Genomic DNA, 15,506 nt, shown 5'->3' with positions numbered 1-15,506 from the left:
GGGATGAAGTTCAACAAGGCCAAGTGCCGGGTCCTGCACTTTGGCCACAACAACCCCCTTCCCTATTGGCTAGTTGAGCAGACTGGTCCCATACCCAAAGAAATACAGGCTGATTCTTCCTTTGCACGATCTGGCACCAACATCAGAGGCGACAGGTTCCATCTCCTGCCTTTTAGGGGCTGTCTCTGAAGTCCTGAAAGACTGCAAGGTGAACGCCATGTGCTGGCTACACAACACAGCCACTGAACTGCCTCTGTCACTGCCCATGAAGTTCAGTGCCACTGCCTGTCCTGCCACAGAGGACTGGCGTGACCCAACACGGCTGAGGAAAAGGTGCAATAGAGGTTATCCAGATATGAAAAGGGGATTGAAATAAGCCTAGGTAAGCAGAGTTGACCTAAAAACTTGATTTATCCACACTGAAGTGTTTCACAGGAACAGCGCGGGTTTTGTGCAAAGCCATAGATGGGAAATGACCTGTGACATTCAGATAAAACAAGAAGAAAATCAACCTAAATGAAAACTTTATCCAGCAATGTGTGAAAGTCATTCTCCAGGAGGAAAAAAGGGCTGCTATTTCTGTTTTTCAGCCCAGAAGGTACCAGAAGTTACACTCAGGCTACAGTGTTTCCCTCCAAGCAATAATTCATGGTGGTTTTAAATCCTGCTACAGGCATGGAGCATATTTATCTCAGCGTGGCAGCTTCCACATGAGGGATTGCACTGGAGTGATGGCCCAGACTGAAAACCAGAAATCACCTTCTGACCAGCTCAGTTGAGGGGGAACAGATTGTGTTCAGGAGAGGGCAAGGTAAGGGGTGATGCACTCCGTGACCAATAATTGCCACCTTTGCTGGCAGAGTCAGCCCTGGGCTGCACGGGTGTGTAGGTAGGACAGGGGCTGCAAAGGGCATGACAGCCTGAGTGCAGAGCTCCTCCTCTCTGAGTGTGGGTGAGGTTGCTCTTAAACACTCCATCCCCAAAAGGGAAACGCTGCTTGCAACAGATCCTAAAAGTGTTCTAAGCACCCCCTTCCCCAGGTAGCATGAATCCCTCTCAGGCATGGGACCTGCCCTGCTGTGTGCAGCTCAGACATCAGCAGCGCACAGATCTCTACAGTTCTCCCCTCAGCACACCCTGAGGTGCTTTGCAAAGGAAGGGAGGGCACTATCTGATTTTGCAAGCAGGAAAACCAAGACAAGAGGAAGCCCCATTGCTGTACCCAAGGGTGCACAGGAGGAAGGGGAAGGCCCTTCTATCCCACCACACAGGGTACCCACTCCATCTGCAGCTCACTCAGGGTTGGTTGCACGGGTTTCCATCCCCTCCCATCAGCAGAGGAGAACTACTCTTGAAGTGACTTGATACCCTCAACTTGCCAGGCCAAGGGCAGCTCGAGACCAGGACTCAGCCTGTTGCACCAGCCTTTGCTCTGATGGATGGGGAACCACAATTTCAGATCTGTCCTGTACCTCCTCAAAGATCTCCTCCTCCCCACCCTGCTCACCCCCTGCCAGCTGACAGTGCACCCTTGCCTTCCTTTGTACCTTCTCTTTTCTCAGTGCACGTGTTGGCTTTTCCCATTATCTGGGTCTCCCCACCCTGTTCTCCCTTGCAGCCAGCTCTGACATGCCTGCAGAAGAGCCAGTCCAGAGGGGCAGGCTGCCAACACCAGCCCACGCCAGGGCCACACTCCCTGGCAGCAGTGAGTCCAGGGCCCCATGATGCTTTCCTCATCCCTAAGCCAGTGAGATGCAAGGATTCAAGCAAAAATGAGTCCATTTTTCCGCCCACCCAGAGCAGCTTTTGGGAGAGGTCAGTTTGACACCCTATGGATGAATCCAACATGTGCTCCTGCTTTACAAATACCAGAAGCTGCAGAGGCAATCACTGGGACTTGTGTTGGAGACAGCAAACCCTGCAGCCCCGACTGCCCAACTTGCTGTACCACCTGTGGGAGAAGTCACCACTGACCTCACTTGTCCAGACTAATCCCACCTTTTAACACCTCTGCTAACAAAATGGGAGAAATGCTTCCCCCTTGGGTACAACACTGCTTCCTCTTTGGACAAGAACTTGCCTAACTGACTGAGCACTGTTTGCAGAGGATTTCCTCCTAGGCATTTTTATAATTTATATTTTATGTACACAGCTAACTCCTACTGAAGTAAACCTGTGACTTCTGACAACAGTTCCACCGAAACTAATCATTAGTTAACATGACCAAAGTAACAAGCATTAACGAGACCTCACAGAACCATGATGAGCTCCAGCAGCCACAGCACTGCTCCCTCTCTGATCTCCCAAGGAAGAGGAGGCTGCCAGGAACCTTCATCTTTGAAAGTACAGACAGGGTGAAACATACCCTGTTTCAGAGCATTCCCAGTGGGGAAGAGGATGAGACAAGGGCAAATGGCTTAGGAACCCAGTCCTGGCAATAAAAGTGGTCAGGAGGGAAGACTAGCAATGCTGGGGGGACATCTGTAGTCTAATAGCTTCTCTCAGTCTCACAGCAGTGCTCATTATTGATCAGAGACCAAGGAAGATCACAGTACAAAGGCAGGCAGAGGACAAATGGGTATGTGCCTGCTCCTGCTTTCCTTCCCTGCTTCCTCAGCAGGACTGAGCCTGGTGCTGTGGAATGTGTGTTGTGACAGCAAACACCTCCCGTATAGAGGGCACAAGGAGAGAAAGGACAAGGCCAGTCTGCAGGCACATGTTGCTGCCCAAAATGATGCAACTCTGGACAGATCAGATGGAGAAGGGGTTTAGCAAAACGCTGGGTAACTTCTCAGAAGTAACAGCTTCCCAAATCTGTCTCTGTTCTCCCACACACATGCTTCCCTTATCTGCACCATGCAGATCCCCATCCTGCAGGCTGCTAACCACATTAGGAGATAAGAGCTCAGCCAAACACCCTGCTCTGTGGGATATGCTCATTTGCCCCGCCTCTAGGACACACTTCACAGATTATTTGGGGATCTCTGCTTCACAGGATTATGTATCTCATGTGTTAGCATGTTAACCTTATTCTGTTCTCTCCATTTATGCACCATGACCTGTCTTTCCCCAACACATCCACCTTTCTTGTCAGGAAACAGCAACTCCTACTACATAATTTTTCAACAGCTATGGAAAACTGTCTTGTAATCAATAAAATACATGCCCAACCCACTGGACACCAGTCTATTTTGAAACAAAGCAAGTCACAAAGCTTTCAGCAAACTCAAATTTGCCTCCATGCAGCCAAGCAGACTTTCTATATCAACCATATTTCGGACACAGCTGTGCACTATTACTGTTTTCTATTATGGAAAAATTTCTTCCCAGTGGGCCAAGCATCTTATAGATATTACTGGAAAATAAAAGTATAATTGTGTTTAAGGATAAAATTACATGAATAGAAATATCTGTTGCTGGAGCTTCTAATATGATTCATTAAAAAAAAAAAAAAAAAAGGCAGGAGAAAACTTCTGTATTGAACTCTCTTCTCTCATTTTTAAAAGTAATTTCTGCCTGCCAGTACCATATCTCATGGTTGCACATGGAGTCTTGCAAAGGAACCTTCCCTCCTTAGACCCTCTGTGGAAAATATGCTGGGAAAAGAAAAAACAGGCTGGAAATGAGATGAGGTTTCCACAGCCACTCTGGAAGAGAGCCAATGAAGCTCCAGAGGAAAACAGATCAGTGGACTAATCCTCCTGGAGGTTAAATCTGCACCACCACAAACCCTCCCAGCAGCAATCCCCTCAGTACTTGGTGCTTGTCAGAGTTTCACAGCCTCTAGAAGCAAAAGTCCATGACTCCTTTCCATCATGGACCTGTCTCCCACGTCAGGTTAACAGGCTCCAAGAACACTGAAAAAACCGGGGCAAATCAAGCCTGAAAAACCAAGCCCAGGAAAACCAAACCCAAGAATTTGCCATTGCCTAGAAGTCTCCACCAGTACACAGCCACAGCTGGGGTCACTGTTCCCTGTGGGAGGCAGATTCTGCAGAGGAAACCTCGACAGGCGACCGGGAAGGTGAGAAAGGGGGATGGCCGGGTTATCGTGACCCAGGGGTCCCATCGTCGCCCAGCCGGGGACCCTATCCCGAGCGGCGGCGGCAGGTGGGGTCCTGGGGCCACCTTGTGGTTAATGGCGTGGACTGCTCTAATTTGCTTTAATTTGCTTTAATTTGCATCCTCCTCTGCCCGCGTCAGCAGAAGCCTTGGCTGCAGTGTGGTGCCCACCCGTATCCGTCTGTGCTTCGGGAAGCAGAGCGCCTCTGGCCGCTGGCTCAGCTCTGTCTAGGCTCCGGCTTCCTCGGGGTTTCCTGGGAGCCATCCAGCTTCCCAGGGTTACATGTCCTCTGGCTGCCCTCCTCGGATGCTGGGTCTACAGCACTTGAAACACCAACTCTTTGATTTTTATGTGTTTTGTTTTTGGTTTTTTTACCCAAACAGCCTGGAAACAAGGGGCCCTGTTTGTTGACATAACATGCAGATTCCGTTTCCACCACTCAGCTCTTCTTCCACATGCAGGAAAACCGAAATGACTGGCCCTAGAGCACATGGAAGGCAAGTCAGCATAAAAAAACCCCACACATAAACCTGAAGAGATGAGGGAAAGCTTCCCATGATCCCTCACTTGCAAGAAGAAAACACTAATCCATGCTTCTCTCAGACCGCGAGAGTAGCCCAGTGACTCATCACACAGATGACACTTCTGTCTGGGAGCGGGCATGGGCTCCAGCAGAAGGTGGCATTGCACTCTTCTCTTCACCTAGGGTACCCCAGGGCTGCCTCATACAGGGGCTTACCAAGCTTCCTCTCCTCTGGCCACCCTTCCATTCCACTGTGCCAGTGCAACAGAGATCCAGACCTGAAAGCCAAGCACAGCTCCATTGACACACATCTCACCTAACACGCCGTGAGCAAGGGATGCTGGTGAGACAAAACTGAGACAGAACAGATCTAGTGGGGAAAACATGGATTTAATCAAATGAATGGAGGAGCTCCCAAAGTCCACACTGGAGCCCCACCTCTGAGGCTCTCTGACACTCTCCATTCCAGGGTCAGTCCTTCCTTTCTGCCCACCAGAAGCGTGGGGATGCTCAGGAACACTGCCCCTTCAAAGCCCTCTCCAGGGAGAGAATTATGGTGCATTGCTAACTCCACACAGACCATCTCCATAACAGCCTCTTCCTCAGCCCTTAAAATCTTCCAGAGAAATGAGCTCAGCCCAGAAATCCCTCTCTTCTCAGCAAGCGAAGAATCCTTGTGTTGCCCAAGAGGTGGTAAATTCTGTATAGAAACCATCCTGGGGGAAGGGAGGGAGAGCCACACCAGTCCTAGCAATGAGATTCGAGCTCTGTCAGCGTCAGGAGGCCAGACCTGGTGGCAGGAAGGGGCTGTCCCATGCCCGGCCTGGAAGGCAAGTCCTCAAGTGGGCAGGTGAGTTGGCGGAACCTCTGGAAGGCAAAGACAGGCACTAAACACAGTTGCAAGGGCAAAAGGGCATCTGGGCCCTCCGCTTCCAGTCATGGGTTTCATTCAACCAGCCAGGCAGGGCTGCAGGTCTGATCCCTATACGCTCAAGATGTCCAAAACAAGGATAGTCAGCACTTCAGAAACTGAGGGGGTAAACTCACCTTCCAACCACTTGTCCCACCCAAGACAAGCACTGAACACGTGAGGGACAGCTCTGTCCTCCATTTGCTCCAGGCCAGAACTTCAAAGCAGTCCAAAGAAAGGCTGGTGACCAAGTACCTCCAGGTCAACCCCTCCATCAGCACAGACTGCAAAGGGTGAGCCTGTGCACACAGTTTCATCTCTAACTGGGATGGCAAGTGCGTAGGGGGCTACTCTCATACCACATTATGCTACGTGGCCCTTGCCATGCCCCTGCAGCTGCATCCAATCCTCCCTGTCTGTGATGGACACAGGGGTCAGAGGCCCATTGCTGTCCCAACACATTCTTGAACACTTGCATGAAGCAGAGAATGGGTGGGATCCTGGGGGTTCAGGACTGTTTGTGAAATCTCTCCCTGAAACCATAAGCCATGGCAGGAATGGGATGCCCATCTGAAGCCAGGTCTGGTTTTCCAGATCCCTGCCCTCTCAATGAGATCTAGTGCAGCCAGCAATGGATCATAGCAGCTCTGGAAGCAGGGTAGATCCAGGGCACTGAGACTGTGATGGGAACTCCAAACCCCCAGTGATCCCATCCACTCTGTCCGTATGGCCTCAGCCATAGACTGGTGAACTCAGCTGACCACAATGTTCAGGGCACCTGGAGCTTTCTCAGAGGAAGTCCTCAAGCCTCGGTTAAGGACAATGTGGAGATCATCTTTATCCTCTCCATCTAATGACCTTTTTCCTATTAGTACTTGCAAAGAGACAGAAGCAATAAAAAAAGGGCACCAAAAGGCAACAGCCAGCTTTGAGCAGCCCTTCAGCAAGACAGAACGTAAAAACCAAGTCTGTTATAGCAACAGACTCATTCAATAGATTTATTCCCTGCTAATTAACCAGCAACACACAAATGATCCCCCTGCAAGGCTGGACTTCAACGAGGAAGAACAGCCCATGCCCTGGTCCCAGAGCACAGTCCAGAGCCCTGGTTCCTTACCTCTCTGAGGGAGCCTTTGATGGTGGAGAGTTTGTAGATGATCCAGAGAGGGATGCACACCATGGAGGAGAGGGCCAGCAGCCAGCCCAGGGTGTCACCCCACCATGGGTACACGTACTTCTTGTTGTAAGTCAGTGGGGTGTATTTGATCAAAGAAAACAAGAAGGTTGCCTGGCAAGGTGAAAGAGTAAAAGAAAAAAAAAAAAGAAAATCAATACCGTGAGCAAAGAGAGATCTTCCTGGTGAGTACACACCTGCAGAGTGTTGTGGTAACAAAGAGCAACTCAGGACAACAACCGACAAGCCTTGCTGGGACAGCCCCCATGGGCAACACTGGTCATGGCATCAAGAAGCTCATCTCACCAGCAAACACTTCTATCACAGCTGATTCAGACCCCTCTGTCCCTTGTTCAGCACCACACCTGGCCCCCAAAGCTCCAAGCACATAGGACAAGAGGCTCCCATAGTACAGGCCGCAGAACCCCCTATACATATGCACGTCCCTCTGCATATATGCAGGTGTCTGTTTCTCAGAGGCACCCAGCTCTGCCCATCTTCTTCCCCAGAGCTCATGTTGCCGTGGGCCCTCACCATGCAGACAGCTGGGGTGATGAAAAGCCAGCAGTATTTGATGATGGGCCATGGCCGGTAGCCGATCATATCCTCAACATTGTCGTAGAAACGCTCAGCACCTGCGGAAGAGGGGAAGGATGGGATACCTCACTGCTACCAGGGAAGTCAGGCAGTGGGGTCTGCAAGAGCAGGGTCCTGCTGCACCACTGTTGGGGCGCTCCCCAGAAGATGAGGCAGTAGCCTCAGCTTCGCAAACAGTCCTCTTGGGGAGCCCATCAGGAGTGTGGTCAGGTTCAGTCTTTGTCCTGGGCTAACTTCCTCTCTTCCCAGAACAGTCTAGTGGTTCAAGGCTGAGAGAGGTTCTTAAAAGTGTTTGAGGGTCTCAGAGCTCTCTATATACAGGTTGGGAAAAGATTTTTGAGACAGTTCCAGGTCTCCAATGAAGGAAGGCCTCAAAAGCAGGAGCAAATAGGAACATGCAGGGGATGTCTGCTGAGCAGATGCCCCAGGGTGTTCCTGTGAGAAAGCCCCCCTCAGGTTGAGTCCAGGGGCACCAAAGCAAGGGTTTAGGTGTCTGCCTTGCACTGCAAAGCAATTGCCAAGTTGAGTGAGCTACAGACCAGCATTTTGAGATGAACCAGGCAAGAGCCTGATAGACCAGAGCTGGGGTTCCCCCCCCCGGTTCATACTCACCATAGACCCAGGCGATGCAGAGAGTCTCGAAGATGGCCACAAAGAGCAAACACATGCCACTGGCAGCATAGTAATCAAAGAGCTGGAAGACATACATCCCACCCTGGGAAGGGACAAGTGGGCAGTAAAGTGAAACAGGGAGGGAGAGAGGGAAGACAAATCAGGCAAAGAGCAAGAGCCAGAGCAGAAAACAAACTCAGCATCTTCCCCAGAGTTGGAGGCACCTTCCTCTCTCTGGGGCAGGGTTTTAGCCACCAACAAAGGGCACGTCCCTTGTGCTTGAGGCCTGATGGGGACATGCAACAACCCTGCTCTCAGGAGTCTCTACAGCCCTTCATTTCAGGGCAGGGCAACAGACTGCAACAGAGATTGTGGGGATATTTTAGGAGAAGACAAAATCAAAGCAGCTCTTGTATCTGGAAGTGAGGATGGAAACCTCCTGAAGATACACAGTCCATCTGATTTACTTTAGACTCCTAATTTGCAGAGGGAAGTAACTGTGTGTGCAGCCTGGCTGTTTCACTGCTTAGGTCTGCAAGGTTGCCTCCAAAAGGAGGTAAGTAAGACCAGGCACGATGTTGCTGGAGCAACATCAGAAGCAGCTTTTTCAAAATTATGCCCAGATGAAGACAGAAAGTGCAAAGAGCATCAGGGCAGCATCAGTACACACACATATACTGGTAGGTTAAGGTTATTTTAAAGGTTTTAAACCAGAACAGTTTGACTCCAAGGCAATTGATCACAAGGGTAATACAGAGGATATCAGTATAATAGATAAGGGGCACACTCAGGCCCACTGAGTTTCCTCACATCAAGTGTTCATGTAGCTCCATTCAGAACAAAGACACTCCCCTTACCATGCAACAGGCTAGAGCTGTAAAATGTTTGGCTTGTGTAAAGATAAGTCTGTAGCCAAAACATAGGCTGTCCAGAGCTCCAGCTGTCAGCTTTGGCAGGAGAAGTGTCGGGACTGTGACCGGCAGAAGGGGTGAGGGCTGGAAGGGAAAATGCGAGTGGCATGGGCAGGGCAGGGCAACCTTCTTCAGGCTGGCCAGCAGGGTGGGACTCACTAGCAAGCTCTTGGCCCCACGACCCCATGACCCCACGACCCACCAGGACCCTCTCTGTCCCATCAAGCACCATGCAGGTGGCCTGAGTCCAAAATACCTCTGTGAGCATCAACAATCCAACCAGGTAGGAGATGATGGAGACCAGCAAGATGAGGGTCTCCCGGCGGTTCTTCTTGCGGAAGATGCTGGGGTACATGTCCACAAGAGCTGTGACCAGGCTCTCCACGCAGACAAACTGCAAAGTGCGGAGATCACATCTCTGTCAGCCCATCCTTACCAGCCTCCCAGCCCCAGTGGATCCCCCTCGTCCAAGCTGAAGCCTGTCCTGGACAGACAGTGGCTTTTGTCTGGCAGGGAATCACTCTACACCTGCACCTTTACCTGGCTGTCCAGTCCCAGCAAAACAACCATCAGGAAGAAGAAGCACGCCCAGAGCGGGGAGAAGGGCAGCATGACCACAGCCCGAGGGTAGGCGATGAATGCCAGGCCAGGCCCTGCAGGGAGAAGGACTTTCATTTCAGAGCGGGCAGTGGCAGGGCAGCGGCACGACACAGCTGGGGCAGACCTGCCTGAGCAACCACCCAGCCAAGGCACAGCTTGTGGCCGTGCAACCTCTCACTCCAGTTATACCTGCACTGTCCGTGGAGCTCAGACTCATGGAGGGGTGGAGGAAAAGCAGGAAGGGAAGGAAGGGGACTGGCTGCATCACCATCTCAAGGTCTGGGAGCCAGGGGAAGTCTCTGAGCCCAGGAAGCACAGCTCAAGCCTGGGCATACACCACCTTCCCCACAAGGGACAGCAGTTGCCTAACCCCAACCCTTGCCCTTACAGGCAGCTTAGATTAACCTCAAACCAGAGCTGTTTTATCTCACTATTTCATGAGTGTGCATTTGTTTCTCCTTGGCTTTTGCAGGCAGAGAGCCAAGCTGCCCAGCAGGATGGGAACCTGCAGAATGGAGGGTGCCCTGCAGGCATGTCCCTGTCACTGGGGGCTCAAGGGACAGCACCCCCACAACCCCATCCCACCACAGTCCCCGCTCACCTGACTCTGCCACCTCGGCGATGGGCACACCCTGCTCCTGTGCCATGAAGCCCAGGATGGAGAAGATGGCGAAGCCAGCCACAAAGCTGGTGCCACTGTTGAGGAAGCAGAGGGCCACGCAGTCCCTGGGAGAAGGGGGCAGAGCATCAGCCAGGTGGGGGCCCAGGTATGACACACACCCCATGGAACCCCCCAGGGCAGCACCTGCTCCTCTGCCCCAGCCACTGTGCCCACAACAGGGCTTAGCTCAGCACCAGGAGCTGCAGGAAGATGCCTCAGGGTGGACAACATGGCAGGATTTCCCCAGGGGAAAGTCTTACCCAAGGACAGGAGATGCATTCCCCACCTAAGGTCCTTGCTCATGAGATTGTCTGAATCTGAATGCCAGGGTTTTGTCTTTTATTTTTTTTTTTCCCTCACTCTCTCGCCTGATCCCTCCTGTAGCAGAGTTTATTTTTGACTGAGAAGGGGACATGTTTTTTTTTCCTTAATAGCTTTCTCAGACCAATTACAATCCTCTTGGTTCTCAGCACTATTAGGTATCTCCTGGTGTTTGCATTATGAGAAAAAGATAAAGAGAGCCATCCAATTTATTTTCTCTGATCTATTCCATTTTGTCTCGGTTTCATCTCATTCTCATCCATCTACTCTTTAAACTAAACATCTCTTATCTATCCAATTCCTTTTCACGCTCCAGTCTCCCCAGTCCTCTTGTGACTGCAACCCTGGGGACAACAATAACATTTGCAGCATCATTCTGAGATATTCTGAACCAAACTGAACGTGCTCCTTCTGGCATTTCATGGCCTCTTCTGACTTTATTAAATGCTGCTTTGCAAATCTAGTGTGATTTTCTGTATCAGTCTTTAGGTATCTAGCATTTTTGGCATTCCCTTTCCCTCCTTCAATGTTGACTAAATCTATTCTTCATCTGCAACCTTTTCTAGAGAGAAAGTACAATTCATCCAGAGCTTCTACATCATACAAATTCAGATTATTCCTTCCAAAGTGCAGGTCTTTTTACTGTCAAGGACTGCACAGCACCTAACACCGTTGCTCTACCTTTGCATTTGATTTCTAAGGCAGGAGAGACTGAAAGAGGCTAATGAATCTCCAGCTGGAAAGAAGGGTCACACTCCACCAAGCCCAGCTAACCCAATGGGAAACCATGCCAGAACCTCGTATCTCCAGTTGCTTTATACTGCCTGGTCTCCACTTAAATATCCTCAGTCATTTTATACAAATTCCCACTTGTTTGAAGTAGTTCCTGTCCTTTCCTTGTGTTTCTTTCTCTTTCCCCTGGATGTGCATGATAGGTCAAACCCTCCTTGGAAAGGCATGGACTGGAAGGTGTTTTCCAGTCACCCAGCAGGTGGAAAGAGGTGTCAAGGCAGAGAGGAACATGCAGGAAATGGCCAGAGAAGAGAGTTCTCTGCAGATTTGCACTTGAAAAAGTGAGGAGCCAGGGAACACTGAAGAATTTCCCAACTGTCCCAGAAAACTGAAACCAGAAAATGGTTTATGCTGTTTGGTGCTTTCTTGGACCACTGCCATTTGAACAATGGTTCCTCCTACCCACATCCTTTCCTGTTCCAGGTCACTGGAGGTTACCCTGGGCCTGGCATAACAGAGTGGGGCACTATGCTGCTGTCTCTCTACCCTTTTATAGCCTGGTTCTGTCTGTCTGCCTATCCAAACCAAGTCTGGAGAGCAAAGGACTGATTCGTTGAAGCTGGGTCCATGCCTGGAAACAGGCATGTTCTAAAACTAAGAACAATTTTCCTAGAAAAGCCAAATAACGTAAAGGGTCTGTGTGCAAACAAACATTCCTCCCCTTTGTACAGCATCTCCCAGCTGCAGTTACTGAAACCCTTTACAACCTTGCTGCTGAGCAGCCCCTGTCATCATCTCCATGCTACACATTAGACTGGAGGTACAAAGGGCTAATGTCCAAGGACATGTAGCAGGCTAGAGACAGATCCATTACCTCTTCTTTTCCTACAGTTTTTCTCTCAAAATTGAATCTGGGAGGTGGGACAAGGAAAGAAAGAGTCCCAGCCCACTTGCTGTTGGAGAGACACCCCTGCACCAGGAATCAACTTCTCCTAGGGTGAAGAGAGAGAAGGATGCCAAGCACGGATCACGTAGCCAGTGGTCAGCCTGGACCTCCCATGGCAACAACCACAATTTTGAATTTAAAAGATGGGGGGAGAAACCGGTGTCGGGAGCAACAAAATCAGCAGAGAAACAGTGGGAGGAGAGGTGGGTAAGTCCACCTAGAGGTGTCCTCTTTCCTCTCACACTACTCTTTGGGGATGCAGCTCCAAGTGCTTAATACACAGCAAATGAGCTTATTTTCACCTGACCACTTCAGCCTGGCAGCCTAATTCTATTTGGCAACCTGCTTTCATGCAATCCAGCATGCAAAAAACAGAAGTCATCTCTGCAGGTTTATATGTAGACCACAGGTAGCACATAGGAACCCAGACCACTGACAACTGTGCAAGTCACTGGGTCCAAGTGAACCATGGAAGGATAAATTAGAAGGTGAAAGAACTCTACAGCCAGTTAAGATCTCACAGCTCTTCTTTCCCTGCTGCTACTTGTGCATCCATATGATGGGGGAGGTTGTTGTGTGGGCTGGGGTCACAAAGCTAGCAAAGAGGATCTAACTTTGCTGGGTGTGGAAGAGGGGATTTGTCATCCACGTCACAGACAGAAAAGTCCCTTGGATAGAAAGCACAGAGAGCTGGATTTGGGGTAAAAACACCTGGAAAGAGTTTTCTTACACCTTGAGTAGGAAGAGAAATCATGACACTTCGGAAAGCCAGTAGTCTCCAGCAGTTCACCAGCCTCTGCACACTGATGTTCAGGGAGGGGAAGGCGCTAAGCAACAGAGCTGTGCTCCAGTTACCTGTAGCAGTTGTTATGGTATTTGTTATAGCTGCCCAGAGCCGTCAGGCATCCCAGACAAATTGCATACGAAAAGAAGATTTGAGTGCCTGCGTCCATCCAGACCTGCGAGGGAGATGCAAACAGAGGTGAGAAGACAAGGCCAGCGCAGACACCGCACAGATGTGAAGAGACAGAGCCTGGAGGCTGCTCTAAGCAGCAGAAAGGCCAGGGATTGGGAAGTCAGCAGTACCCAGCACTTAGACAAGCCTTCTCTAGAGGCAGGTTATGTGCCAGGAATTTTGGTGCTCAGTGAGGCACCCAGGGGGCCTAAGAGTGCTGAAGGGAAGGAGTGTATCAGGAGCCTTGTCAACCCACATCCCGTGTAGCTCTTCACCACCTCTTTCTTTCTCTGAAAAATCTGCAGAACGCTGCAACTGTGGAGAGCCTTCCAGCAGGGAGAGACTGGATAAACACTTTCCGTGAGAGCTGAGGGAGCCCTCTGCTACCAGAGAAGGGGAACTTGATTTGGGTCAGGCTGGTCTCCCACTGGGTAGCATGGATACAGTTTGTGGTGGTGGCCCTTTTTCTCCAAGACCTAATGGAGAGGTTCCAATACTTAAAAGCAAATTAACTAGGGAGGAGAGGAGTACTAGAAAAAAAGAGAGTTGTTTGCAAAAGAGAGTTCCTAAAAGAACATGCAAATCCACTGTTACTCCCATGAAACACTCTGTTCTTGCTGTCATTAACACGTCCCAGTGCTCCAAGACTGACATTTTTCAATGCCAAATTTGATCTGAAAGCCTAGCTGTGTGCAGTCACCAGTGCAACCACTGTCACTGCCTTCTGCAGAGAACAGCAAAAGCAGGAACCAACAGTGAGGAATGAAGGAATGACAAAGAATATATAATAAACCTTTGTTTTCTAACATCTTTTTTCCCAAGGGGTTTATAAAACAGAGATGACAATCATTCAACTGCTGCTGAAGGGTAGCCACATTCTTTAGACAAAAGATAATCTAGTCAGGAAAGAAAAGCAGAAGTATTACTGAGTCTACTTTATGAGAAAAGTCTCCATTTGGCTATATTCTCCTCTCCCAGCAATGCCAGTGAACCCACAGACAAATGCCAGCCTTACCCCAGGACTCCTCTGACAAGAACAGGTGCTAACGGAGAACATCACACTGGATTTGATGACTTCAAATCACACTTGTACCTCTCAGCCAAGACCTAATGTCCTGAAGCAATGGTCAGTTTGGCAGCACCTGCCCAGCCACCACTGTTGCTCAGGCCACCCTTACCAAATGCACGGTTCTGACTTTCCTCTTCCATACTGGCCAAAGTGCAATCATGTTGGCAAGAGGTTTTGTTTCATATTTACCTCCTCCCCTTCCTGGGCTGATAGACCTTATGCAGGCATGCTAGGATACCATTAGCTGTTGTTTTTCTGGACGAAATTCCAGGCGCAGACGCACAGAACGAATCCTCTCACTTCCCACTGATGCAAACCCCAGCAGGACCATCCGTAGGGAGAGAAAGAGAGGCACTGCTAGGGCTGGATTTGGGGAAACTGCTCTCCCTGACTATCTTGCAAGCAAGTTGTCTAATGTTTGACCCCACATCCTCCACGTCACTCGATGGAAACCCTGGACTCTGGGTTTCAGATAAAACAGGGAGTGAGGTCAAATCCCTGATTTGTAGAACGGGAAGGCTTAGGTGATGAGTTGGGACTGGAACAGCTAGTTCAAGGCACTGGGAAGTTGAAAAAGTAATTGACCTCAGCATATCTTACTCTTTTTGGAGGAGATGAGTAGGAAGATGTGTTTAGAGAGCAGAGTATTAGTTAATTTTTTCATTTCAAAAATACTAGAAAAAATCAAAGATCTTTAAAAAACTGATTCCTATAACATCACTGTGCTTGTGGGCAGTAAGGGCACAGCTTCCACTCTGCAGCTACCTTTTAGGCACAGCAAGGCGCTGAGGTGAGGTGGACCAGCTGACACTTTTGCATCAATAATTTAAACATCTTTCCACAAATTGGGGTGAAATCTTTTGTTAGGTTTATTTTGCTCGTTATTGCTAGAGCTCTTGTTTTTCATCAAATTCCAGCTCAAAAGACACCGTCTCATGGGGTTTGTAGCTCAAGTAGTTTAATTTGTCAAGATAACAAGACTTTTGTCATTGAACTGCCTACCCCACACTTGTCGTAACATTAGACCCAATTGAAAAGTTTCAACCAGATTTAACAGTTGTTAGAAACCTGAAGATTATCAACTACATATAAATTTCACAACAGTTAAGGAACAAGAAAAAGACAGGAACTCAGGGTCCTCACTGAGCAGAAAGCTACAGGGAGGAAGAGTCAACCAGTGTTAAATATCAGATAAATCACACAAATGAGAGACATGAGAAATATCCCTGGGGCAGGAAAAGAACTGCTGCTTTACCATCCGTGGTAGAAGCCAAATATCAAGACACCAAGCTTCATTAGCTCTGTGGCTTATGAAGTGGCTCATTTCTGAAATCCAGTGATAAGCCTCGACTGTGTAGCAGAGACCAACCCTGGGTCTGTGGGCTCCCCACTTTCCTGCATGCTCTGCCCAATACCACATCCATGGGGTGCA

The 15,506-nt window shown here is 49.5% G+C and overlaps 1 protein-coding gene across 3 annotated transcripts in view; it reads right to left on the bottom strand.

Annotated features, from left to right (window-relative positions):
- Positions 1 to 4,957: 4,957 nt before the first annotated feature.
- Positions 4,958 to 15,506, bottom strand: part of LOC114069400 (sodium- and chloride-dependent GABA transporter 2) — a 31,400-nt gene continuing 20,851 nt past the window's right edge. For all 3 annotated transcript variants that reach the window (XM_027906157.1, XM_027906172.1, XM_027906166.1), the window contains 8 exons: positions 12,906 to 13,009; positions 9,992 to 10,116; positions 9,331 to 9,443; positions 9,047 to 9,184; positions 7,880 to 7,982; positions 7,205 to 7,305; positions 6,614 to 6,784; positions 4,958 to 5,453 (listed from right to left, as the gene is read on the bottom strand). In XM_027906157.1, the coding sequence (XP_027761958.1) occupies positions 5,334 to 5,453; positions 6,614 to 6,784; positions 7,205 to 7,305; positions 7,880 to 7,982; positions 9,047 to 9,184; positions 9,331 to 9,443; positions 9,992 to 10,116; positions 12,906 to 13,009 (975 nt within the window). In that variant the 3' untranslated portion in view covers positions 4,958 to 5,333. The remainder of the gene's footprint in view (positions 5,454 to 6,613; positions 6,785 to 7,204; positions 7,306 to 7,879; positions 7,983 to 9,046; positions 9,185 to 9,330; positions 9,444 to 9,991; positions 10,117 to 12,905; positions 13,010 to 15,506) is intronic.

This window comes from Empidonax traillii, unplaced genomic scaffold (genome assembly GCF_003031625.1).
Source record: "Empidonax traillii isolate 1590-97213 ecotype Southwest subspecies unplaced genomic scaffold, ASM303162v1 scaffold25:size3598162, whole genome shotgun sequence".
NCBI classification, from domain to species: Eukaryota; Metazoa; Chordata; class Aves; order Passeriformes; family Tyrannidae; genus Empidonax; species Empidonax traillii.
Note: the sequence above shows the minus strand (reverse complement) of the source record. Positions and strands in the feature narration are given on the sequence as shown.